Source organism: Coregonus lavaretus (assembly GCF_964263955.1).
Source record: "Coregonus lavaretus genome assembly, chromosome: 13".
In the NCBI taxonomy this organism is placed as follows: domain Eukaryota; kingdom Metazoa; phylum Chordata; class Actinopteri; order Salmoniformes; family Salmonidae; genus Coregonus; species Coregonus lavaretus.
In genome coordinates this window covers 26,057,263-26,082,263 of record NC_140000.1, presented here as the reverse complement: position 1 = coordinate 26,082,263, position 25,001 = coordinate 26,057,263, and the positions used below count along the sequence as shown (strand labels likewise).

The 25,001-nt window shown below is 44.9% G+C and overlaps 2 protein-coding genes across 2 annotated transcripts in view; one reads left to right on the top strand and one right to left on the bottom strand.

Moving 5' to 3' along the window:
• Positions 1–3,461: 3,461 nt before the first annotated feature.
• LOC311139607 (D(2) dopamine receptor A-like) lies at positions 3,462–13,144 on the top strand (the record flags this gene model as incomplete). Its single annotated transcript, XM_084174517.1, has 7 exons — positions 3,462–3,872; positions 4,404–4,513; positions 7,337–7,473; positions 11,466–11,680; positions 11,885–11,968; positions 12,334–12,697; positions 12,948–13,144. The coding sequence occupies 7 exons, from the start codon at positions 3,462–3,464 to the stop codon at positions 13,142–13,144; spliced, it is 1,518 nt and encodes a 505-aa protein (XP_084030643.1).
• An 11,795-nt stretch (positions 13,145–24,939) lies between these two features.
• LOC311140000 (uncharacterized protein) overlaps positions 24,940–25,001 on the bottom strand; it is a gene marked incomplete at both ends in the record, with an annotated part of 3,019 nt that continues 2,957 nt past the window's right edge. The window contains one exon of the mRNA XM_084174976.1: positions 24,940–24,993. Within this exon, the coding sequence (XP_084031102.1) occupies positions 24,940–24,993 (54 nt within the window). The remainder of the gene's footprint in view (positions 24,994–25,001) is intronic.

The window sequence follows — 25,001 nt, the reverse complement described above, 5'->3', positions numbered from 1 at the left end:
AGTAGAAATGGTAATATAAATTGTAAATTGACACTCCACGTGAAAAAAGTTGCTGACCACTGTTTTAGGCTTTAATTCATTCCTTTTTCTGTAAATTAGGCCTACTATACCAGGAGCGGATTGGCCATCTGGCTGGACCATTCATGGGCTGGACCATTTTTTTGGGTTGGATGGGCTGGTCGAAATATTGTTTTAATAATCAAATAAAACAATGAGAAAGGTTACATGGCCAGCAGCCCATGGGCCTTTTTTGAATTTTTTTTTGCTTGTTATATACATACACTACCGGTCAAAAGTTTTAGAACACCTACTCATTCAAGGGTTTTTCTTTATTTTTACTATTTTCTACATTGTAGAATAATAGTGAAGACATCAAAACTAACACATATGGAATCATGTAGTAACCAAAAAAGTGTTAAACAAATCAAAATATTTTATATTTGAGATTCTTCAAATAGCCACCCTTTGCCTTGATGACAGCTTTGCACACTCTTTATACTTTAAATAGGCTAAATATCGTACATAAGTGTTATAGCTAAGCAAAACACAGTCATGCAAAATTTCATTCAACCATGTATTTCTTTGGGATGGGCAAGGAGGTACGGAAGGGCGGGCACTGTCCCCTAAGGTTTGCCCACAACGCCAGTCCTGACACACACACGAACACACACACACATTCTTTAGAGATCAACACTGAGGTCAATAGTGTGATTTAGTCCAATAGGAACTCCGATCATAGATTGTGGCCCCCTGAGAGACTCCTATTACCACTCGGTGTCATTGGATGGAGTATGGATCCAATAGACTCTATGTCTGGACAGGTAATTCTGAAAATGTGCTATGTAGGCTGGTGTAGGTATGTAGGGTAGGTTATAGGGTCAGGGAGGGAGCTTTAGATCTCTCTCTTTAATTATGTTTCTCAAAGCCAATCTGTCTGAAACATTGGAGGATAGAGGTTCTGTGCAGTGGTTAGTTAGAGAAATGGGCTTAAGTTGGAATAAAACTGCCAATCGTAAAGTAGAAAAATATGGGCATGTGGTAGATGCTTTTATCCAAAGCGACTGACGCGTAGTAACAACAAAGACATTCGGTATGTGTGTCCCACGTGGGAATCAAACCCTCAACTGATATTGCAAGTGCAAAGCTCCAATCTATTGAGCCATCAACCATTCACATTCCTTTCTGCCCTTGAGGCAGAACAAGATGTAAAACTCCAATCTGCATTGAGGTGAGATAGTTGAGAATTGTACATAGATCTACTTTATTACATTTACATTTACGTTTACATTTACGTCATTTAGCAGACGCTCTTATCCAGAGCGACTTACAAATTGGTGCATTCACCCTATAGCCAGTGGGATAACAACTTCACTATTATTATTATTATTTATTTTTTAGGGGGGGGGGGGGGTAGAAGGATTACTTTATCCTATCCCAGGTATTCCTTAAAGAGGTGGGGTTTCAAATGTCTCCGGAAGGTGGTGAGTGACTCCGCTGTCCTGGCATCGTGAGGGAGCTTGTTCCACCATTGGGCTGCCAGAGCAGCGAACAGTTTTGACTGGGCTGAAAGGGAACTATGCTTCCGCAGAGGAAGGGGAGCCAGCAGGCCAGAGGTGGATGAACGCAATGCCCTCGTTTGGGTGTAGGGACTGATCAGAGCCTGAAGGTACGGAGGTGCCGTTCCCCTCACAGCTCCATAGGCAAGCACCATGGTCTTGTAACAGATGCGAGCTTCAACTGGAAGCCAGTGGAGTGTGCGGAGGAGCGGGGTGACGTGAGAGAACTTGGGAAGGTTGAACACCAGACGGGCTGCGGCATTCTGGATGAGTTGTAGGGGTTTAATGGCACAGGCAGGGAGCCCAGCCAACAGCGAGTTGCAGTAATCCAGACGGGAGATGACAAGTGCCTGGATTAGGACCTGTGCCGCTTCCTGTGTAAGGCAGGGTCGTACTCTCCGAATGTTGTAGAGCATGAACCTGCAGGATCGGGTCACCGCCTTGATGTTAGCGGAGAACGATAGGGTCTTGTCCAGGGTCACGCCAAGGCTCTTCGCACTCTGGGAGGAGGACACAACGGAGTTGTCAACCGTGATGGCGAGATCATGGAACGGGCAGTCCTTCTCTGGGAGGAAGAGCAGCTCCGTCTTGGCAAAGTTCAGCTTGAGGTGGTGATCCGTCATCCATACTGATATGTCTGCCAGACATGCAGAGATGCGATTCGCCACCTGGTTATCAGAAGGGGGAAAGGAGAAGATTAGTTGTGTATCGTCAGCGTAGCAATGATAGGAGAGGCCATGTGAGGATATGACAGAGCCAAGTGACTTGGTGTATAGGGAGAATAGGAAAGGGCCTAGAACTGAGCCCTGGGGGACACCAGTGGTGAGAGCACGTGGTGCGGAGACAGCTTCTCGCCACGCCACTTGGTAGGAGCGACCGGTCAGGTAGGACGCAATCCAGGAGTGAGCCGCGCCGGAGATGCCCAGCTCGGAGAGGGTGGAGAGGAGGATCTGATGGTTCACAGTATCAAAGGCAGCAGACAGGTCTAGAAGGACAAGAGCAGAGGAGAGAGAGTTAGCTTTAGCAGTGCGGAGAGCCTCCGTGACACAGAGAAGAGCAGTCTCAGTTGAATGACCAGTCCTGAAACCTGACTGGTTTGGATCAAGAAGGTCATTCTGAGAGAGATAGCAAGAGAGTTGGCTAAAGACGGCACGCTCAATAGTTTTGGAAAGAAAAGAAAGAAGGGATACTGGTCTGTAGTTGTTGACATTAGTGGGATCGAGTGTTGGTTTTTTGAGAAGGGGTGCAACTCTCGCTCTCTTGAAGACGGAAGGGACATGGCCAGCGGTCAAGGATGAGTTGATCAGCGAGGTGAGGTAGGGGAGAAGGTCACCGGAGATGGTCTGGAGAAGAGAGGAGGGGATGGGGTCAAGCGGGCAGGTTGTTGGGCGGCCTGCAGTCACAAGTCGCAAGATTTTATCTGGAGAGCGAGGGGAGAAAGAAGTCAAAGCATAGGGTAGGGCAGTGTGAGCAGGACCAGCAGTGTCATTAGACTTAACAAACGAGGATCGGATGTCGTCAACCTTCTTTTCAAAGTGGTTGACGAAGTCATCCACAGAGAGGGAGGAGGGGGGGGGGGGGGGGGGTTCAGCAGGGAGGAGAATGTGGCAAAGAGCTTCCTAGGGTTAGAGGCAGATGCTTGGAATTTAGAGTGGTAGAAAGTGGCCTTAGCAGCAGAAACAGATGAAGAAAATGTAGAGAGGAGGGAGTGAAAAGATGCCAGGTCGGCAGGGAGTTTAGTTTTCTTCCATTTCCGCTCCGCTGCCCGGAGCTCTGTTATGTGTTGTATGTACAAGGTACAGAGTTGTAGAGCTTTGTGTGTCAAATCACGAGTTATAACTCTTGATGTTATTTGTCTCTTGTTACTTTTTCAGACTCTTCCAGACTCTCTCGGTCCAGAGGAGCATGATGATGACTTTCCCCAACGAGACCGATGAGATGGGCTTCTCCTTCTCCTCCCTCTCTCTATCAAACCCACCCTCCCCCTCTTCCTCCCTCTCCTTCTCTCCCACACCGTCCCTCTCCATCTCCCTCACCTCCAACCCTTCCTCCTCATTTGCCTTCTCCCTCACCACCTCCTCCTTCTCTCCGTCCAACTGCTCCAGCTCTCCATCGCCCTCCTCCCCTCCCTATAACTTCTACGCCGTGCTGCTGGTGTTGCTGATCTTCTGCGTGGTGTTCGGCAACGTGCTAGTTTGCGTGGCGGTGTCGCGTGAGCGCGCCCTCCAGACCACCACCAACTACCTCATCGTCTCCCTGGCCGTGTCCGATCTGCTGCTGGCCACCCTGGTCATGCCCTGGGGCGTCTACCTGGAGGTGTGTGTGTGTGGAGAGGTGGACGGTGGTGAGGGTGAGTGGTGTGTGGAGAGGTGGACAGTGATGAGGGTGAGTTGTGTGTGGAGATGGCGGTGGGTGTGTGTGGGTTTGTGTGGGTTTCTATCCATCTGGCAGCCAGTATTTTTCTGTCTCTCTTTAATTTGTCTGTCTCATTCCCTATCTTTACCTCCTAGTCTCTCTACACTAGGTCATTCGAAGGTGTTTCAAAAACCCTCTCAGATAATGTCAAGGTAGCATGATAAATAACAGACGCTACAGTTGGTTCCAATCAACAGTTTCTTGTTGATCTGAATCTCTGAATCTGTCTTTGTTCTGTAGCGCTGACTTTGTTCTCCTTTCTTCCAGTCTATAATGCATAAGCATGGCTGCATCCCAAATGGCACCCTATTCCCTATGTAGTGCACTACTTTTGACCAGGGCCATGTATTTCAAACCACTGCTGTTCTGGAGCACATGTAATAACCACTCACGCGTGTGTTATTGTTCATACTGTTTGTGTCCCTTTCCTAGGTGGTAGGGGAGTGGCGCTTCAGTCTCATCCACTGTGACATTCTCCTGACCCTGGACGTCATGATGTGTACTGCCAGCATCCTCAACCTCTGTGCCATCAGCATCGACAGGTACTCACATTCTATCTATCTATCTATCTATCTATCTATCTATCTATCTATCTATCTATCTATCTATCTATCTATCTATCTAGCTATCTAGCTATCTATCAATCTAATCTACCTACCTACAGTGGGGGAAAAAAGTATTTAGTCAGCCACCAATTGTGCAAGTTCTCCCACTTAAAAAGATGAGAGAGGCCTGTAATTTTCATCATACGTACACGTCAACTATGACAGACAAATTGAGAGAAAAAAATCCAGAAAATCACATTGTAGGATTTTTAATGAATTTATTTGCAATTTATGGTGGAAAATAAGTATTTGGTCACCTACAAACAAGCAAGATTTCTGGCTCTCACAGACCTGTAACTTCTTCTTTAAGAGGCTCCTCTGTCCTCCACTCGTTACCTGTATTAATGGCACCTGTTTGAACTTGTTATCAGTATAAAAGACACCTGTCCACAACCTCAAACAGTCACACTCCAAACTCCACTATGTCCAAGACCAAAGAGCTGTCAAAGGACACCAGAAACAAAATTGTAGACCTGCACCAGGCTGGGAAGACTGAATCTGCAATAGGTAAGCAGCTTGGTTTGAAGAAATCAACTGTGGGAGCAATTATTAGGAAATGGAAGACATACAAGACCACTGATAATCTCCCTCGATCTGGGGCTCCACGCAAGATCTCACCCCATGGGGTCAAAATGATCACAAGAACGGTGAGCAAAAATCCCAGAACCACACGGGGGGACCTAGTGAATGACCTGCAGAGAGCTGGGACCAAAGTAACAAAGCCTACCATCAGTAACACACTATGCCGCCAGGGGCTCAAATCCTGCAGTGCCAGACGTGTCCCCTTGCTTAAGCCAGTACATGTCCAGGCCCGTCTGAAGTTTGCTAGAGTGCATTTGGATAATCCAGAAGAGGATTGGGAGAATGTCATATGGTCAGATGAAACCAAAATATAACTTTTTGGTAAAAACTCAACTTGTCGTGTTTGGAGGACAAAGAATGCTGAGTTGCATCCAAAGAACACCATACCTACTGTGAAGCATGGGGGTGGAAACATCATACTTTGGGGCTGTTTTTCTGCAAAGGGACCAGGACGACTGATCCGTGTAAAGGAAAGATGAATGAGGCCATGTAACGTGAGATTTTGAGTGAAAACCTCCTTCCATCAGCAAGGGCATTGAAGATGAAACGTGGCTGGGTCTTTCAGCATGACAATGATCCCAAACACACCGCCTGGGCAACGAAGGAGTGGCTTCGTAAGAAGCATTTCAAGGTCCTGGAGTGGCCTAGCCAGTCTCCAGATCTCAACCCCATAGAAAATCTTTGGAGGGAGTTGAAAGTCTGTGATGCCCAGCGACAGCCCCAAAACATCACTGCTCTAGAGGAGATCTGCATGGACGAATGGGACAAAATACCAGCAACAGTGTGTGAAAACCTTGTGAAGACTTACAGAAAACGTTTGACCTGTGTCATTGCCAACAAAGGGTATATAACAAAGTATTGAGAAACTTTTGTTATTGACCAAATACTTATTTTCCACCATAATTAGCAAATAAATTCATAAAAAAATGGATATTTTTTCCTCATTTTGTCTGTCATAGTTGACGTTTACCTATGATGAAAATTACAGGCCTCTCTCATCTTTTTAAGTGGGAGAACTTGCACAATTGGTGGCTGACTAAATACTTTTTTTCCCCACTGTATGTATGTATGTATGTATGTATGTATGTATGTATGTATGTATGTATGTATGTATCTATGTATGTATCTATGTATGTATCTATGTATCTATGTATGTATGTATCTATGTATCTATGTATGTATGTATCTATGTATCTATCTATCTATCTATCTATCTATCTATCTATCTATCTATCTATCTATCTATCTATCTATCTATCTATGTATCTATGTATCTGAGTATCTGAGTATCTGAGTATCTAGAGTATCTATCTATCTAGAGTATCTAGAGTATCTATCTAGAGTATCTATCTATCTAGAGTATCTATCTATCTATCTATATATCTAGAGTATCTATCTATCTATCTATCTAGAGTATCTATCTATCTATCTATCTATCTAGAGTATCTATCTATCTATCTATCTAGAGTATCTATCTCTCTCTTTGTCTAACTGTCTGTCTCGCTCTTTCTCACTCTACTCCCATCACTCTCTTCTCACACTCTCTCCAAAATCTGGATTGATTTCATAGTGCCCTTGCAGCAAAAACATTTCCTGATGGGAAATGTATTTTTTATGGTTTGTTATTGTTGTTTTCCCATAAAGAAAACAATTTCCCATCAGGAAACCATTTCCTATCTTTTCGGGTACCCTCCTCACTTCGCAAGTATCATTATCTTCCTCTTAACATAAGCTTATTTTGTCCAACCAAATCCATCCCCTTTTAAAACCAGTGAAAGACATTGACAATTTCAGCAGCCTCAATACTTGTAGCCTTGTTTGTCCTTTTGTAGACTGAATCCCACTAAATGTGAAGCCATGTCTCAGGGCTTAGTGTGGTTACTGTTCTTTGTTCGTGTCTGTCCCTGACCACCAGCCCTGTGGAGGGATGACAGTCTCCTCTCCTCACACCAGGCTTTCTATGGAGGACTCTTAGATTGGTTTGTCACGCTGCTGCACTGTGAAACTGACTTGGAGAGCTTTTGTTTGTGTTTGCCTGGTGAATGAGAGGAACTGACAATGCAATTAAACTGTGTGGGGGCGGTGGTGGGCAAGGTGTTCATGTGCGTGCGTGATTGTTTGTACGCATGTGCGTGTGTGTAGGTGTTAGCTTTAAATACAGCATTTGTTTGTGTGCAGGTACACGGCGGTGGCAATGCCCATGCTGTATAACACCAGATACAGCTCCAGGAGGAGAGTGGCTCTGATGATTGCTGTCGTGTGGTTCCTCTCCTTCGCCATCTCCTGCCCTCTGCTGTTTGGACTCAACAACACAGGTATGTCTGTCTGTCTCTCAGTCTCTGCCTCTGTCTCTGTGTATGTTTCTGTCTCTCAGTTTCGATTTGTGTCTCTCGCTGTCTCTTTATCCGAATCACGTTCTGTGCTTGTTATTTTACACACACAGTCACATTTCTCTCTTTACTCACCCTCAACCAATTTGATCGATATGATGATGTAGCCTATGTCTCTGCCTCATATTTCTGAACAGCTTCAATTTGAACGAACGTTCCCAAAAAATATATAAAGGCAGCAACCTTCTCTGTCTGTTGTAACGGATATTGACGTAGCGCAAGCAAGACGCAGTCTACACATTGCATTGGGGCAAAACAATTAGCGTTTTGTGTGATGGTGTAATCTTTATAGTTATGCTGCCATATAGCCAGCAGTCTGCCAGCAATGTTTCCAATTATGTTGAAAAAAGAACATAAAATCGCTATTGACTGCCTGTCTGTCTTGTTTGTTTGATATACTGTGTAGGCTACATACAGTGGGGGAAAAAAGTATTTAGTCAGCCACCAATTGTGCAAGTTCTCCCACTTAAAAAGATGAGAGAGGCCTGTAATTTTCATCATAGGTACACGTCAACTATGACAGACAAATTGAGAAAAGATAATCCAGAAAATCACATTGTAGGATTTTTTATGAATTTATTTGCAAATTATGGTGGAAAATAAGTATTTGGTCACCTACAAACAAGCAAGATTTCTGGCTCTCACAGACCTGTAACTTCTTCTTTAAGAGGCTCCTCTGTCCTCCACTCGTTACCCGGTATTAATGGCACCTGTTTGAACTTGTTATCAGTATAAAAGACACCTGTCCACAACCTCAAACAGTCACACTCCAAACTCCACTATGGCCAAGACCAAAGAGCTGTCAAAGGACACCAGAAACAAAATTGTAGACCTGCACCAGGCTGGGAAGACTGAATCTGCAATAGGTAAGCAGCTTGGTTTGAAGAAATCAACTGTGGGAGCAATTATTAGGAAATGGAAGACATACAAGACCACTGATAATCTCCCTCAATCTGGGGCTCCACGCAAGATCTCACCCCGTGGGGTCAAAATGATCACAAGAACGGTGAGCAAAAATCCCAGAACCACACGGGGGGACCTAGTGAATGACCTGCAGAGAGCTGGGACCAAAGTAACAAAGCCTACCATCAGTAACACACTACGCCGCCAGGGACTCAAATCCTGCAGTGCCAGACGTGTCCCCCTGCTTAAGCCAGTACATGTCCAGGCCCGTCTGAAGTTTGCTAGAGTGCATTTGGATGATCCAGAAGAGGATTGGGAGAATGTCATATGGTCAGATGAAACCAAAATAGAACTTTTTGGTAAAAACTCAACTCGTCGTGTTTGGAGGACAAAGAATGCTGAGTTGCATCCAAAGAACACCATACCTACTGTGAAGCATGGGGGTGGAAACATCATTCTTTGGGGTTGTTTTTCTGCAAAGGGACCAGGACAACTGATCCGTGTAAAGGAAAGAATGAATGGGGCCATGTATCGTGAGATTTTGAGTGAAAACCTCCTTCCATCAGCAAGGGCAACGAAGGAGTGGCTTCGTAAGAAGCATTTCAAGGTCCTAGAGTGGCCTAGCCAGTCTCCAGATCTCAACCCCATAGAAAATCTTTGGAGGGAGTTGAAAGTCTGTGTTGCCCAGCGACAGCCCCAAAACATCACTGCTCTAGAGGAGATCTGCATGGAGGAATGGGCCAAAATACCAGCAACAGTGTGTGAAAACCTTGTGAAGACTTACAGAAAACGTTTGACCTGTGTCATTGCCAACAAAGGGTATATAACAAAGTATTGAGAAACTTTTGTTATTGACCAAATAATTATTCTCCACCATGATTTGCAAATAAATTCATAAAAAATCATACAATGTGATTTTCTGAAAATAATGTAAATGTAAATGTGAATTTTCTGGATTTTTTTTCCTCATTTTGTCTGTCATAGTTGACGTGTACCTATGATGAAAATTACAGGCCTCTCTCATCTTTTTAAGTGGGAGAACTTGCACAATTGGTGGCTGACTAAATACTTTTTTTACCCATTGTATAGCTTGCCTAAATAGCTGCATGTAACTCCCCTCCTGAAAAAAATAACATGAAATTGCTAGACAACCTCCTTGTGTCGTGCTTACGTTTGCAATAGCCTACGGTTACAACAGACAAAGAACTACGTTTGTTTGAACTGTTTTGTGTACAAGCGGAAGCGGAGTGACGGAGTGACTGAGCAGCAGCTGAAAGGAGGTAGACTAGTGGATCCCGCATGCACATAAATCTCCGTATTTTTAGCAACAGCAAGTCGGGTTCCAGAAAATCCGGAACCGCGGCCACTCCGATTAATCTATTAAATCACAAGTGCGCTAGTGTCATTTACTCATTCAATCTAGGATAGACATAAACATGACACGGGAAGCCACACGTGCAGAAACACACACTCCTTTTGTTATTAGCTATGTAAAATAACCCTTGCAGTCTTCCAGTCCATCTGTTTTATGCCTGGAAGAAGATTGCAGCCCTACTGGATATCTTTGTATCACCAGTTGGTGAGAGACATAATTAATAATCAGTTAGATAGGCCTACATCTGTTTAATCATGACGCCCAGCTATGCAGTAACTGCAATCACTAAGAACGCACGCACTACCGCTTACTAACAGCTTTCAGGTATGTATGCTTTAATCAGTCAACAAGTTTCAATGAAAGAGGGGCTCATTGATTTGCCTGTCGGTCCACATCCACAATACAGAATGTTTACCAATGATGCGGGTGTCATTTTAAGTCGGAGGACGTGCGCATCAGCACGTTTCGCTTAAGATGGTATTTCGATTTTTAAAAATCTTGTTGGGGCGGTGGCTTGTGCGAAAAGAAGCAAACTGAGGTTTGGAACATAAGCTCCTACTTTGAGGAAGGGGCTGAAGAGAGTACTGCTTTCGTATGCAAAGGCTGCACAGCTTGATGCAACTGAATGGCAACAACCACTCGAGCTGGAGTGGCCAACACTAAAAGCCAATTTATGTTTGATCCGAAAATGTGGTCGGAGGCTTCGTATGGAGGGTGTGAGGCATGCAGAGGCCAAATCAAGCTCTGTACCGCATGGCTGTGTGCCTCTCAAATGTTGGAACAATGCGGAGGGCTTTGTATAGCTCCGCATTGACATGATTGGTTGACGGTAGGTGAGGGCGGGAGGTCCTGTATAAACACAAACTCACTTCCTTGAGAACTTCCTTCACAACAGCTCTGTGCTGCTTGACAAAGCACAAGAAGTATAAATGCCCTGACTTGTGCGTAGGCCATATCGCAGTAAATGCTCTGACCATGCAGAGCCTTTAATCTGCCAGTTAACATTCAGTAACCTTCGAGAGTGCCTCTAGCCTTTGAACGCACTGCTGGGAAAACAAGATGATTGGCGTTCAGGGTCACCATGTGTCCTATAGAAAGGCTATGTTTATTTTGTATATGGGGAGGCTTGAGTTTATTGGATTGGACCTCCCACCTAAACATCCAATTCAACAGAGAGGCAGTATTTAAAGCACCTTCTTACAGTGTACAGCATATAGTAATTTGCTAGCAGCTGTATACTGTTGAAAGGATTAATCTAGATTGTAGTTTGTTATGCGATATGCCGTGGCCTGGCCTTATAAGAAGCAGATTTGACATGCCTTTCAGATTTTATATGCCTTTCAGATGTTGCATCCAGCCTGAATATGGAGAGAAACAGCCAATGCCTGATGCTCATGTACCTGTCTTCTCTGGAGCTAAACCAGGCTTTTACTTGGTTGCCACACCATTACAGAGTGGACTTTGACATATTTAACAGCTTTGACATCTTTAACAGCATTGACATCTTTGGCTATCTGACAAGAACTGTAGAGAAAAACGTATCTTTTGCTTTAACATTCACCTCCTCCCACCTGTCCCCACTCCCAAACAACATGTCTGTATTTCTATCCACCTCTTCTCATCCCCTTCACTCCATCAGCCAGTCGGGAGGAGACCAAGTGTGCCTTCGCTGATCCGTCCTTCGTGGTCTACTCATCCGTGGCCTCCTTCTACGTTCCTTTCATCGTGACCCTGCTGGTGTACGCCCAGATCTGTGTGGTGCTGCGGAGGCGGGGCAGACGCACCGTGCCCCGCAGACATGGCCTGCACCCACAGGGAGGAGGCAAGACTGGGGAGGGCCACAGGCACAGGAAGGTTCATGATTAGTCTATCAATCAACTAATCAGCCAGTCATCAATCAATCAACCCCATAAAACAGCCAACCAATAAATCAGAGGCAGGATGAGGAAGTCAAAAAAGCTTGATTTTAGAAGACAGTAGGTCCAAAAGCAAGCATCTTTGACTTTCTATCACTCATTCTTTTCTCTCCCTTCATCCTCCACTTGTATCACCTCTCAGAATAAGTGTACCCACCCCGAGGATGTGAAGCTGTGCACTCTGATCATGAGGCCCCCCACCAATGCCCCCCAACGCAAGAAAGTGGTAAGTCGCTGGAACACTGTGAGTCACTGTACAGGGGAACCACTGTGACCATAAAGGATTACGAAATCTCCTATAATATGAGCCTTAGATTTGAACTACAGGACATATCTTTCCATCTCTCACTGTTTCTCTGTCTCTTATTTGTCTCTCCCTTCCCATATTTTATTCCTGTCTCTATCTCTGTATGTATCTCTCTCTCTCTGTCTGGCTGTCTGTCTGTCTGTCTCTCTCTCTCTCTCTCTCTCTCTCTCTCTCTCTCTCTCTCTCTCTCTCTCTCACTTATTTTTTCTCTCTCTCTCTCACTTATTTTTTCTCTCCCTATCGATCTCTCTCCTTTTTCTATCTCTCTCCCCCTGCCCTATTAGATGTTAGTGAAGGAGGCGGTGGTGCACCCCCTGGAGGAGGAGCCTGTGGGGCGTGGTTTCCTGTCCCAGTTAGACCAGAGCCTCCCCGCGCCTCACCCCCCTCCCCACTCCGGACGAGCCACCAAGAGCTCCCTTTCTATCTCGGTGGCGCCTGCGCCCATCCTGGTCCTGTCCCCGTCGGTGGCACCACGCTCTGCCCTCGTACCCCGCCGTGCCACCTTCGAGGATGGCATGAGTGGCCGCGAGCGATGGAGGGAGCGCAATGCAGACAGGGAGAAGGGAGCGATGGCGAAGGAGAGGGTGAAAGGGACTCTGTCGCAGCAGAAGGAGAGGAAGGCAACGCAGATGCTGGCTATCGTGCTAGGTGAGAGAAACAGGAGGAGACAATGAGGGTGGCTGAACAGAGAGTGTTTCAGCCAGTCCCAATTCACTCCCTACCCCTTCCCCTTGGCCCCTCAATGTTTGAAGATCTGAAGGGTCTGGATAAGTAGTGTAGTGGTGGAGTTTGCACCACATTGCTTCCACAATATAGATCTGTCACTATCTTTAGGGAAGGGGCAGAGAGTGAATTGAGACTGGCTCACACCCTTTCATTCTCCTCCCTCCTCCATCAGGTGTGTTCATTATCTGCTGGCTGCCCTTCTTCCTAACCCACGTGCTGAAGGCCCACTGTGGCAGCTGCTGTATCTCGCCCACCCTCTACAGTGCTGTCACCTGGCTGGGCTACCTCAACAGTGCTGTCAACCCCGTCATCTACACCACCTTCAACATCGAGTTCCGCAAGGCCTTCATCAAGATCCTAAACTGCTGAGTACAGGGAAGGGGAGGGGGGAGGAATGACAAGTTTGAAAAGTGTTTTAGTTGAGAGAGGCAAAAAAAGGTCAGAGACTATAAATAAAAGTAAAGAAGGGAAAGAGAGGGGTGAAAACAAAGACAAGAAGGGGAGGGAAGGAGGGAGGGAGAGAGAGGGGGAGAGGGGGACAGAGGGAGAGGGAGAGGGGGACAGAGGGAGAGGGAGAGGGGAAGAGGGGGACAGAGAGAGAGGGGGACAGAGAGAGAGGGGAAGAGGGGGACAGAGAAGATAATAAAGAGCATCTAAGAGGTCAAACAGAAGAGAAAGTGGAGCAAGACAGAAATACCAAATCAAAAATAGCCTCGAGAATTCTAAAGAGATTATGTACACTTCTGTAAATATAAAACATAGCAGGGAGAGAGAGAGAGATTCTAAAGGTTCTATGGGAAGAGATGGGTCTCATGGGGTAGGGCACAAACAGTGGCAAAAGACAGACTACAGTGGCAGAAGACTGTCCCACTCCGTGTGAGGATGACTAATTAAGTGTATTGCTCTCTGATACCGCTCTGAAATATACTGTCAAAGGGTCTGCAGACATTGTCCTGTTTTTACTCAGATACAGTTATTTACAGTTTGTAAATTACGTTAATTAAATTACAGAGGTAATCTTTTAAGGAGATACACAATCAATCTGCACCATCAAGCATGATTTTTCTCCAATAGCAGTCTTGTTGTGTCGTCCCAGTGTAAACAAGCCAATAAGAGATGTATTATATTATGAACATGATGATGTTGGTGAAGATATGCCATAATAACATCGATGATATGATGCAATATGATGAGCGACTAATCAAGGTTTGTTCAGAGAGTATATGTATGTATTGTTGCTTAGAGTTTGTTAATGTGAGCTCTGCTGTAAATATCTGTATTACTATTATTGTACAGATAAATGTAATAAATTATATTCTACTCATGTTGTTGCTGGTCTATTTCAAGTTTGCTGTACTGCAGGGTTGGGGTCAATTCGAATTGAAGTCAGTCAATTCTGGAAGTAAATATCTTTTCCAATTGAATAATACTGTAGAAAAAAGTGCTATTTTCAATGACTGCTTAATCAGCTGAGAAGGAGAAGCTATTTCAAAAGGCTTCTCGTTTTGGGATTTTAAATTCAAATCACTTCCTGAATTGACTGACTTCAATTCAAATTGACCCCAACCCTGATGTACTGTACTGGTCAAACAATAGACAGAAATTGATTAATTGACTAATTTGTTTTCAAAACTGTTTAAATACATTTGCTCTCTACATTGATCTTTGGCTCTTCTCTCTCCGCTTCTTTAACCCCTCTGGTGGTGAAGCAGTGTGGCTGCTCCCAATGCTTGTCTGCCAACACCTAACACCTAACTGCAGTAATGTGAGAGGCCAAACAAATGCTGCTGATGTGAAACCGAACACACACACACATACAGGGTAAGTCATGGTTAGGTCACAATGACTGTGCGCTTGTGCATGCCCCCCATTGATAACTGTCCCTTCGATAAACATACACAAACTGTCTCACACACACCATTCTGTGTTTTTGTCATACTGTATGCAAACCAACCTAGTAGTATATTTAAAATGAGAAGCCCTTCAAATACGAATGGATTTATTTTATATTTACAACATAAGTATGTTTGTTTTCATTCAGTATACTGTGTATGTGTCTGTGCACCTGTGTAACTGAGTACCTGTGAGTGTGAATGACTTGGAGGTACAGTATTCATTACCCTCTGTTGTTAAACTCTGACCCTGGCTCACAATATTCCACATGCATATTTCATGATCTCCGATGACAAGAGCACACATATCTGTTACAGCCCAACTTTGTCCTGTCCTGCTCACACCTACCTACCCCTCTTCAGAGGAGGAGAGAAAGAATAAGGAGAGGTAAAATAGTTGAACTCATGAGAGGAGAAAGAGAGGGTTGATGGGGGAGGGAGGGGGGGGATAATGAAAAGATTAGGAAAGGAACTAGGTTGGGTACGGAAGGAGGAGTGCAGGTAGAAGAAGAGTTAAAAGAGGAGTCGTCTGGTGAAAATAAACTGAAAAAGACCAAGGCTTGGATTGAAGATGCATTCGACAGAATTGTTGCCACTTTCGCAAGGATGTTTTTATTGTGACTTTGGAATTCCAACTTTGAGTGAAGGAATAATAGATTCAGTTGAATAATCCCTGATGAAGTACACACACAGCTCTCTATGGCTTACATTCAGGTAAGATCAATTTAGTATCTATCTACACTTGTTTTCTTAACAAAATGTCCTTGCCTAATCTACAATGGGTGGTATTCGATTGATTTCCCAGCAAGCTTCTCATTTTTATTCAAATTCCTTATAGCTCTATTTTAGCAATTATGACTTTTATTATTTTTTCTCTAACTCTCATTCATGCACACAATTCTGTCGATTCAGAATCGACAGCACAAAACTTGTGGAGGACTTAATGTGTATAGAGATATGTTAATAAATCCTGTGTGTGCTTGTTTGTTAGAACAGAGATTGTATGAAGATGTAAACATTCACACTTAAAACACATTGTACAGGTTCTTAAAAGCTTTTCTATATCTCTGCTAAAGGGCACCGTTGGTCCCTCGGGTACCAGTTCATCTGGGATAGGCCCAGAGCTCCCCTCTCTGGTCTGCTCTCCTGCCCAGCCTCAGACCCTCTCTGCTGGATCCCACCCAGGGCAGACTCCCCCTGGTCAGATCCATCCTCCACCACCTGTCACACGCCTCCAACCCCTACAGCATCGGTCTACTATCACTCCCCTCGCCCAAACACTCCTCACACCACCCCCTCAGAACCTCCTATACCCAGACCTCACAAGTATAGATATGAATGCCTCCATTTTCCTTCCACGTGCACAACGTCCACGCAATGAACCCCTCACCCCATCCCTCAGAACCTGCCCCTCGGTTTCCCTCCAAGTTGACACTGGGGGTGTACCAGTGGGGGTATTCCAGTTATCATCCTCTACACTCTTTGCACTCATGGGAATTCCTACTTACCACTTGGGAATGGGCATACCACCACCACCACCCATTGCCCATCAAACAGACTCAACCCCAACACCTCTACCCTCTGAGGTGAATCTAAAGGCCCAACAGCCCCGAACAGAAGCACGATTTGATCCCCTTACGTCCTCCTCTGAGGTACCCATGGAGGCCCAACCCCCAAAGGCAGTCCCCTCGCCCCCCCAACCCCCTGACATGGCCTGCTCAGAGGGCTCAAATTCAGAGACCTCCTCGCCCCTCCCTCCCTGTGATGGCCCTTTGGAGGTTCCACAGAGGAAGACATCTGAAGTGGATGAAGGATCTGTTGGGTTAACACTCCCCAAAGACTGCCCTGATGAAGAGCCAGGTAGGCTACTGTGCAATATTGGAGAGAGAGACTTGAATACAGGGGTGTATTCATTACGGAAACTGTTTACTGTTTAAGATCCAAATGGAAGCAAACAGAGCAAAACAAGAGTTTCTATTGGACAAATTCAGGCAGGTCCCTCCCCGTTTTGTTCCGTTTGCTTCCATTTAATCAACATTTTGCAACGTTTTGCAACAGAATTGGAGTAATGAATATGCCCCAAGTCTTACTGGGCTTTTGGTTGATTAGATTGTGTTCATGTCAAGTTGTGATTTATCTATGCTTTGCTTCCATAGGCACTACCATTCCTGTAGTTTTGCACTCAATGACACTAATGCTAGCTGTAGCAGCGGCTCTAGTTAAGAAAACAACCCAAATGGAGGGCTGCTGACTGTGCTGGCACTTAAACAACTTTCACTGTAACTAGAATAATATATTTTTTATGTAGGTGAACGTATCCTTTAAGTGTTTTTTTTAAATTTATTTAACCTTTATTTAACCAGGTAGGCCAGTTGAGAACAAGTTCTCATTTACAACTGCGACCTGGCCAAGATAAAGCAAAGCAGTGCGATAAAAACAACAACACAGAGTTACATATGGGGTAAAACAAAACATAAAGTCAGAAAATACAACAGAAAAATATATATACAGTGTGTGCAAATGTAGCAAGTTATGGAGGTAAGGCAATAAATAGGCTATAGTGCAAAATAATTACAATTAGTATTAACACTGGAATGATCGATGTGCAAGAGATGATGTGCAAATAGACATACTGGGGTGCAAATTAGCAAAATAAATAACAATATGGGGATGAGGTAGTTGGGTGGGCTAATTTCAGATGGGCTGTGTACAGGTGCAGTGATCGGTAAGGTGCTCTGACAACTGATGCTTAAAGTTAGTGAGGGAGATAAGAGTCTCCAGCTTCAGAGATTTTTGCAATTTGTTCCAGTCATTGGCAGCAGAGAACTGGAAGGAATGGCGGCCAAAGGAGGTGTTGGCTTTGGGGATGACCAGTGAGATATACCTGCTGGAGCGCATACTACGGGTGGGTGTTGCTATGGTGACCAATGAGCTAAGATAAGGCAGGGATTTGCCTAGCAGTGATTTATAGATGGCCTGGAGCCAGTGGGATTGGCGACGAATATGTAGTGAGGACCAGCCAACAAGAGCGTACAGGTCACAGTGGTGGGTAGTATAAGGGGCTTTGGAGACAAAACGGATGGCACTGTGATAGACTACATCCAGTTTAGAACAGAACAGATATAGCCCCTGGTTCTCCTCAGACTTGACTGCCCTTGACCAGCACAAAAACATCCTGTGGCGTACTGCATTAGCATCAAATAGCCCCCGCAATATGAAACTTTTCAGGGAAGTTAGGAACCAATTTACACAAGCAGTCAGGAAAGCAAAGGCTAACTTTTACAAACAGAAATTTGCATCCTGTAGCACTAACTCCAAAAAGTTTTGGGACACTGTAAAGTTCATGGAAAATAAGAGCACCTCCTCCCAACTGCCCACTGCACAGGCTAGGAAACACTGTCACCACCGATAAATCTACAATAATCGAGAATTTCAACAAGCATTTTGCTACGGCTGGCCATGCGTTCCACCTGGCTACCACTACCCCGGCCACCAGCTCTGCACCCTCCGCTGCTACTTGCCCATGCCCCCCCCCCGCTTCTCCTTCACACAAATTCAGACAGCTGATGTTCTGAAAGAGCTGCAAAATCTGGACCCCTACAAATCAGCTGGGCTAGACAATCTGGACCCTTTCTTTCTAAAACTAGCCGCCGAAATTGTTGCAACCCCTATTACTAGCCTGTTCAACCTCTCTTTCGTAACGTCTGAGATCCCCAGAGATTGGAAAGCTGCCGTGGTCATCCCCCTCTTCAAAGGGTGTGACACTCTAGATCCAAACTGTTACAGACCTATATCCATCCTGCCTTGCCTTTCGAAAGTTTTTGAAAGCCAAGTTAACAAACAGATCACCGACCATTTCGAATCCCACCGTACCTTCTCCGCTATGCAATCCGGCTTCTGAGCTGGTCATGGGTGCACTTCAGCCATGCTCAAGGTCCTAAACGATATTATAACCGCGATCGATAATAGACAGTACTGTGCAGCCGTCTTCATCGACCTGGCCAAGGCTTTCGACTCTGTCAACCACCGCATTCTTATTGGCAGACTAAATAGCCTTGGTTTCTCAAATGACTGCTTCGCCTGGTTCACCAACTACTCAGATAGAGTTCAATGTGTCAAATCGGAGGGCCTGTTGTCTGGACCTATGGCAGTCTCTATGGGGGTACCACAGGGTTCAATTCTTGGGCCGACTCTTTTCTCCGTGTATATCAATGATGTCGCTCTTGCTGCTGGTGACTCTCAGATCCACCTCTATGCAGACGACACCATTTTGTATACATCTGGCCCTTCATTGGACACTGTGTTAACAAACCTCCAAACGAGCTTCAATGCCATACAACACTCCTTCAGTAGCCTCCAACTGCTCTTAAACACTAGTAAAACTAAATGCATGCTCTTCAATAGTTGCAGCAGAGGGTGCAGAGCTGGTGGCCGGGGTAGTGGTAGCCAGGTGGAAAGCATGGCCAGCCGTAGCAAAATGCTCAAGTGTCTGTACTTGAGCACCACAGTCCTCCTGGCTGTACCATTAACCTTTCTGTGGTTGTATAATACACATTCTTGATTGCATAAATGTTCAAACCTATTCCTGGGCAGACATGTCAACCACACAGGGACAGATATTATACGTCTCGAAACTTGATAATGTACTTTTCTATGAAGGTTATACACGTACTTGTTAAAAGCACTTGAATGTTCAAGGTATCTGTAGAACGCAGCAGTTTATTCAAAACAATGGATATTTTATTCTGTTCCCCTCTTACTGTAGATCTTGAGCCCCCGCGGTGCACGTGCCCCTCACGTCTCACACTGCTGACGACCTTCATCGCCGTCTTCATCATTCTTTTCATCTGCTTCGCCATTTTAGGTAACCTCACTGACAGTAGCGTGCTTAGCATTGTAGACCCGGGCTGTGTCTGAAAACGTTCCTAGCCTTTTTCACTTAACTCCTTTCAAAGCTCATTGGGGGTGGAGGTCCCTTGCATCCTCTCCTCCAATACACTTTGAGGAAGCAAAGACAGAGGAAGCAAGGACTTTATGGCTAGTAACATTTTCAGACACAGCCCTGGTTACAATGTCATATCTTATTACATTTACAGTCATTTGGCAGACACTCTTATCCAGAGTGACTTACAGGTGCAATTAAGGTTACATTGACAGATTTTACAGGCACAATGAGGGCACATCAACATTTTTCACCTAGTCAGCTCAGAGATTCAAACCAGTAACCTTTCAGTTACTGGTCCAGCGCTCTAAAACGCTAGGCTACCTGCTGCCCAAGAAAAGAAAAGATGCATTTGACAGTAAAAAAAGAATGCAAGCGTTCAACAAACACCCATTTTACCTCCTCGCTCACTCTCCTTTGATTCTTGTTTGTCTCCTCCTCAGTCAAGTTCCTGTGTTTCCCGTCCAACCTGCCAGATATTGTGCAGCCATGTGGCATTAAAGGGAACTGCAGTGTCCCAATGCTAGTTCTGCTTCCCAAGCAACCCATCAACCAGACAGGAAACGTCAGTGTAGGTAATGCCATCCGATCCACTGATAGATCAGAATTGTATAGGTCTTCTTGGTACATTCAAATGCACAAGCAATCTGTAGACAACTGGCCAAATGACTGGCTACCACACAATGACAAGTAACTGATCCCACAAGTCAATATTGTACAAACTGAACAATGTCTTGCATAACCGAATAACGTGTTCAGGTTATGACTGTGTTGACAGTGCATTTGTTGAAGCACCCCTCCCCCATCCCACTCTCCCTCAGGTTGCCCAGGTCCAGTTGGTACTGGTCGGAACGCTTGGAGGATTGTCGGGGGGATGTTGGCAGCGGACAAGTGGGGCTGGCAGAGCAGTTTACACTGGAGAGGGAAACATGTGTGCGGGGGAGCCATCATCACCCCACGATGGATCATTACTGCAGCCCACTGCTTCATCCAGTAAGGGGCGGAGGGAGAGAGGGGGGAGGAGGGGCAGGGAGAGGGAGAGAATAAATGCTTTATTTTTTATTACGGTATCCATATTCGGACAGCCTCAACAACTCCTTGTGACTCTGAGACTGTCCTAATATGGAAACTGTAGTTATTACATTAGATAATATGTGCCTTCCATTTCCCTTCATTCTCCATACCCCAGGTACAACATGTTGCAGGAGTCAGAGTGGCAGGTGGTTGTGGACACGCTCAGTTTGACGGACACATCAGCGGGCCAACGCTACAGAGCACTACAGATCCTCTATCACCCCAGCTTCTCCATAAACAACAATGACTATGACCTGGGGCTATTGCGCACTGTGGCTGAAATAGACATGGGAGGTGAGAGGAAGGAATGATGTTCAGGGGAGGTTATATGGCTATATGTATGGTTGCTCCTATTCTGATTTCACCTGTTCCTGTTTCGCATTTGTCATGTTCATGGTTTCTCTCAGGCATGAAATCTAACTGACAACTTAACACTATATCAACACAAAAAGTATCTCATTTGGTAGAGCATGGTGTTTGCAACACCAGGATGGCAGGTTCGATTTTTTATATTAAAAGTAGAATGTGAAAATACTACCTCACAGGACCGCTTTTGATTCAACCATTGATTCATTGGGTACATCTGAGCTTATCGTCAGTCAGTATAGTCAATGCGCTGCACAAAACAGAAGAAAACGGTCAGAAGCTGATTTGAATGGGAAGGTACTATTTGAACTTGTCTAATAAGAAACTCTTGTTTTCATTTTTCATTGCAGGTGATGTCCTAATAAGCATGACCCTGGTGTTGTGTTATGTGTTGTTTTAGGTAGGGTTCGACCAGTGTGTATGCCGAGTCCTAGAGAGTCCTTCCTTCCTGGTGCCCCCTGTTGGGTCACTGGCTGGGGCGACACTAAAGAGGGGGGTGGTGAGTCACGTTCACAAATATTCCCACACTACTTTCTTATGATTTTCTCTTCAACTGATTGGATGATCACTCTAATTTATTCTGCCTTACTTGTCTTTATCCTCTCAATTTTTCCCACTTTTCCCATAATCACATCAAACTGCCTGACATTGGTCGCAGAATGAAGACAAAGTTCCCTTCCATCCCATAATCTCATTCAATAACCTGACAATTGTCTCTTCATTCTCTTCACATTATAACACTCCTTCTATTTGTATAATCTTTCCTTCATCTCTCTCTATACCACTCCTATCTTCATCTGTCTTTACCCCTCCTTTCTCTACTCCGCCTCTGTCTGTCGGTCTGTCTCTCTCTTTCGCCGTCTTTCTCTCTCTCAGGCTCTGTATCGTCTGAGCTGCGACAGGCTCAAGTCCAGGTGATAGCCCAGTCCACGTGTTCCCGCCCAAATGTCTACGGCTCCTACCTCACTCCCAGGATGCTTTGCGCTGGCACCATGGAGGGAGGGGTGGACTCATGCCAGGTACACACACACACGCACACCAAGAACTGAAAAACTAAATACTCAAAATACTGAGGAATCTGTTTATTCCAATGGGAAAGAAAGGACTCTCTGTTGCTCCAGATGTTAACGGCTATACTTAGCTGGCCTATGCTCTCCACATATCAAAATGGTTCCCTGTCAAGTAAGTAGGTCTACTTAGCTTGCACCAAATAGGCCTATACTGTATATGGAATTACACTGACAAAACTAACATCAACAGTGCATGCAGTGCACCAATATGCATAGACAAAATATCATATTGATTGATTGATTCATGCATGTACACTGAGTGTACAACACATTAGGAACACCTGCTCTTTCCATGACATAGACTGACCAGGTGAATCCAGATGAAAGCTATGATCACGTATTGATGTCACTTGTTAAATCCACTTCAATCAGTGTATATGAAGGGGAGGAGACAGGTTAAAGAAGGATTTTTAAGCCTTGAGACAATTGAGACGTTGATTGTGTATGTGTGACATTCAGAGGGTGAATGGGCAAGACAAACGATTGAAGTGCCTTTGAACAGGGTATGGTAGTAGGTGCCAGGCACACCGGTTTGAGTGTGAAGAACTGCACCGCTGCTGGGTTTTTCCACACTCAACAGTTTCCCCTGTGTATCAAGAATGGTCCACCACCCAAAGGACATCCAGCCAACTTGACACAACTGTGGGAAGCATTGGAGTCAACATGGGCCAGCATCCCTGTGGAACGATTTCGACACCTTGTAGAGTCCATGCCCCGACGAATTGAGGCTGTTCTGAGGGCAAAAGCGGGGGGTGAATGCATGCATGCATTAATTCATATGTGGTCTTCTCTGGTTTTAAGGGAGACAGTGGAGGCCCCCTGGTGTGTGAGACAGGGGAGGGGGACTGGAGGCTGGCTGGGATAGTGAGCTGGGGAGATGGCTGTGGTCGGCCCAACAAACCAGGAGTCTACACCAGGGTCACCCAGCTGCTCCCCTGGATCTACAAATACGTAGAGGTACATAGCTACAGTAGATGTACCAGTCACACAGAACTGGGTCAGTGTTTCTCTGAATGTGCAAATGCACCACTCCATGTCATGATTTTGACTCTTTTACAGATGGACACATTTGAAGAATCTGGAACCCCAACAACAATGAATTATACCTCTGACAGCTAGATTTTATTAGCAGCAATATGACCACTTACATTTCTGCAAAATATTAAAGTATTATGAATTTTTGCTTGGCATTCAATTTTTGTATTAAATGCAATTTTCCTTTAATCTGACAATAATTTTATTGAAAGCACATTCTCATTCAAACAATTATAAATGGTTAATTACCCATACTAATGCATGGATTGTTGGATTCAACTGGGACTGGATTTGTTTCCTATCTGGAGTTGCTGACAATAGTCACGTAGGGCAAAAAGCAGTGCCAAGTAACTTGTTATATAAGCACACCTATGTGCATGGTCATGGTGACACACCTAACTCTGACTAACCCTGACCGTCTATGTCTATGTATGTGTGCGTGGATGTGCTTAACTATACTTGTGGGGACCAGAAGTCCCCACAAGAATAGTAAATGAACAACAATTTAACCAACTGGGGACATTTTGTTGGTCCCCACAAGGGGTTTATGCTATTTCTAGGGGATTTAGGTTTAAGGTTAGAATTAGTGTTAGAATTAGGGTTAGGGTTAGGAGCTAGGGTTTGTTTTAGGGTTAGGAGCTAGGTTTAGGTTTAGGGTTAAGGTTAGGGAAAATATAGGGGTGTAACGATTCGTTTTAACAACGATTCGATTTGTATCACGATTCGTGGTTGTCGATACGATTCAAGGACGATATTGGTTCATTTAGAACGATACGATCCGAAACGATTCAGTGACTTGAAATCGATTCAGTAACCTTTTAGCCAAAAATTCAACCAGTGTGACTGAAATAAATACCTGGATACTGGACAGTGCAGGTGAAGTTTCCTAGATTCCTGTTTCTTGTAAGGACCGCAATGGTGGCTTGATAATTTCTCGCTCGTCGGCTTCTCCTCTGTCATCCGCCATGCTATGCTTTGTTGTCTTGGCGCCTTTGCGCTGCTGCTGGCGCGATGACGTCACGGATAGGCAGACTGAATCGAGTAATGTTTAAAGCCTTTATCATTAAAAGTGCTAAGAAAAAACATCCATATAAAGTCTGACGTGCTTAAATCCAATGGGTTATTTCCTAGTATCGATACAATCGATTTATTACATTTTAAAACGATGTTAGATCGATATATGTTGTCCAAAAGGCCAACTCGCCGAGCACAGATCGATGTAGTTGGATCATAGGAATATAAATCGATACATCGATGTAGTAGATGGATCGTTACACCCCTAGTAAAAACACTCCAGTGCGCAAAACAGGGGCACTGGAAAATACAAGGCACACAGGGAATATTCCCGGCGATACAAAATACATGGAGCTCCACCGAGCTTCTCTCTCCTCCACAATAAACAATCACACACAAAGACAAGGGGGCAGAGGGAACACTTATACAGGTACTAATGAGGGGATATGAACCAGGTGTGTGTAATAAACAAGACAAAACAAATGGAATGATGAGATGAGGAGCGGCAGTGGCTAGAAGGCCGGTGACGACAAACGCCGAAGCCTGCCCGAACAAGGAGAGGGGCAGCCTCGGAGGAAGTCGTGACAGATACTGTATATTTTTGAAAGAATACTATATTTCCCTTGACAGAGTAATGCTGAATGTAAAAAATGGCTCAACTTACCCCACTCTCCCCTACACATGATGTAACATTTGTTTACGATTGACAGATAATGTTTGAATGCAAAACACTTTATTTTGTGATGGGGCCCTCAGCTCAGTTTGGGAACCTTAATCCAGGCTGGACAGCAGGAACTCAACCTGTATTTCTAGATTCCGCATCACCTCCCCCG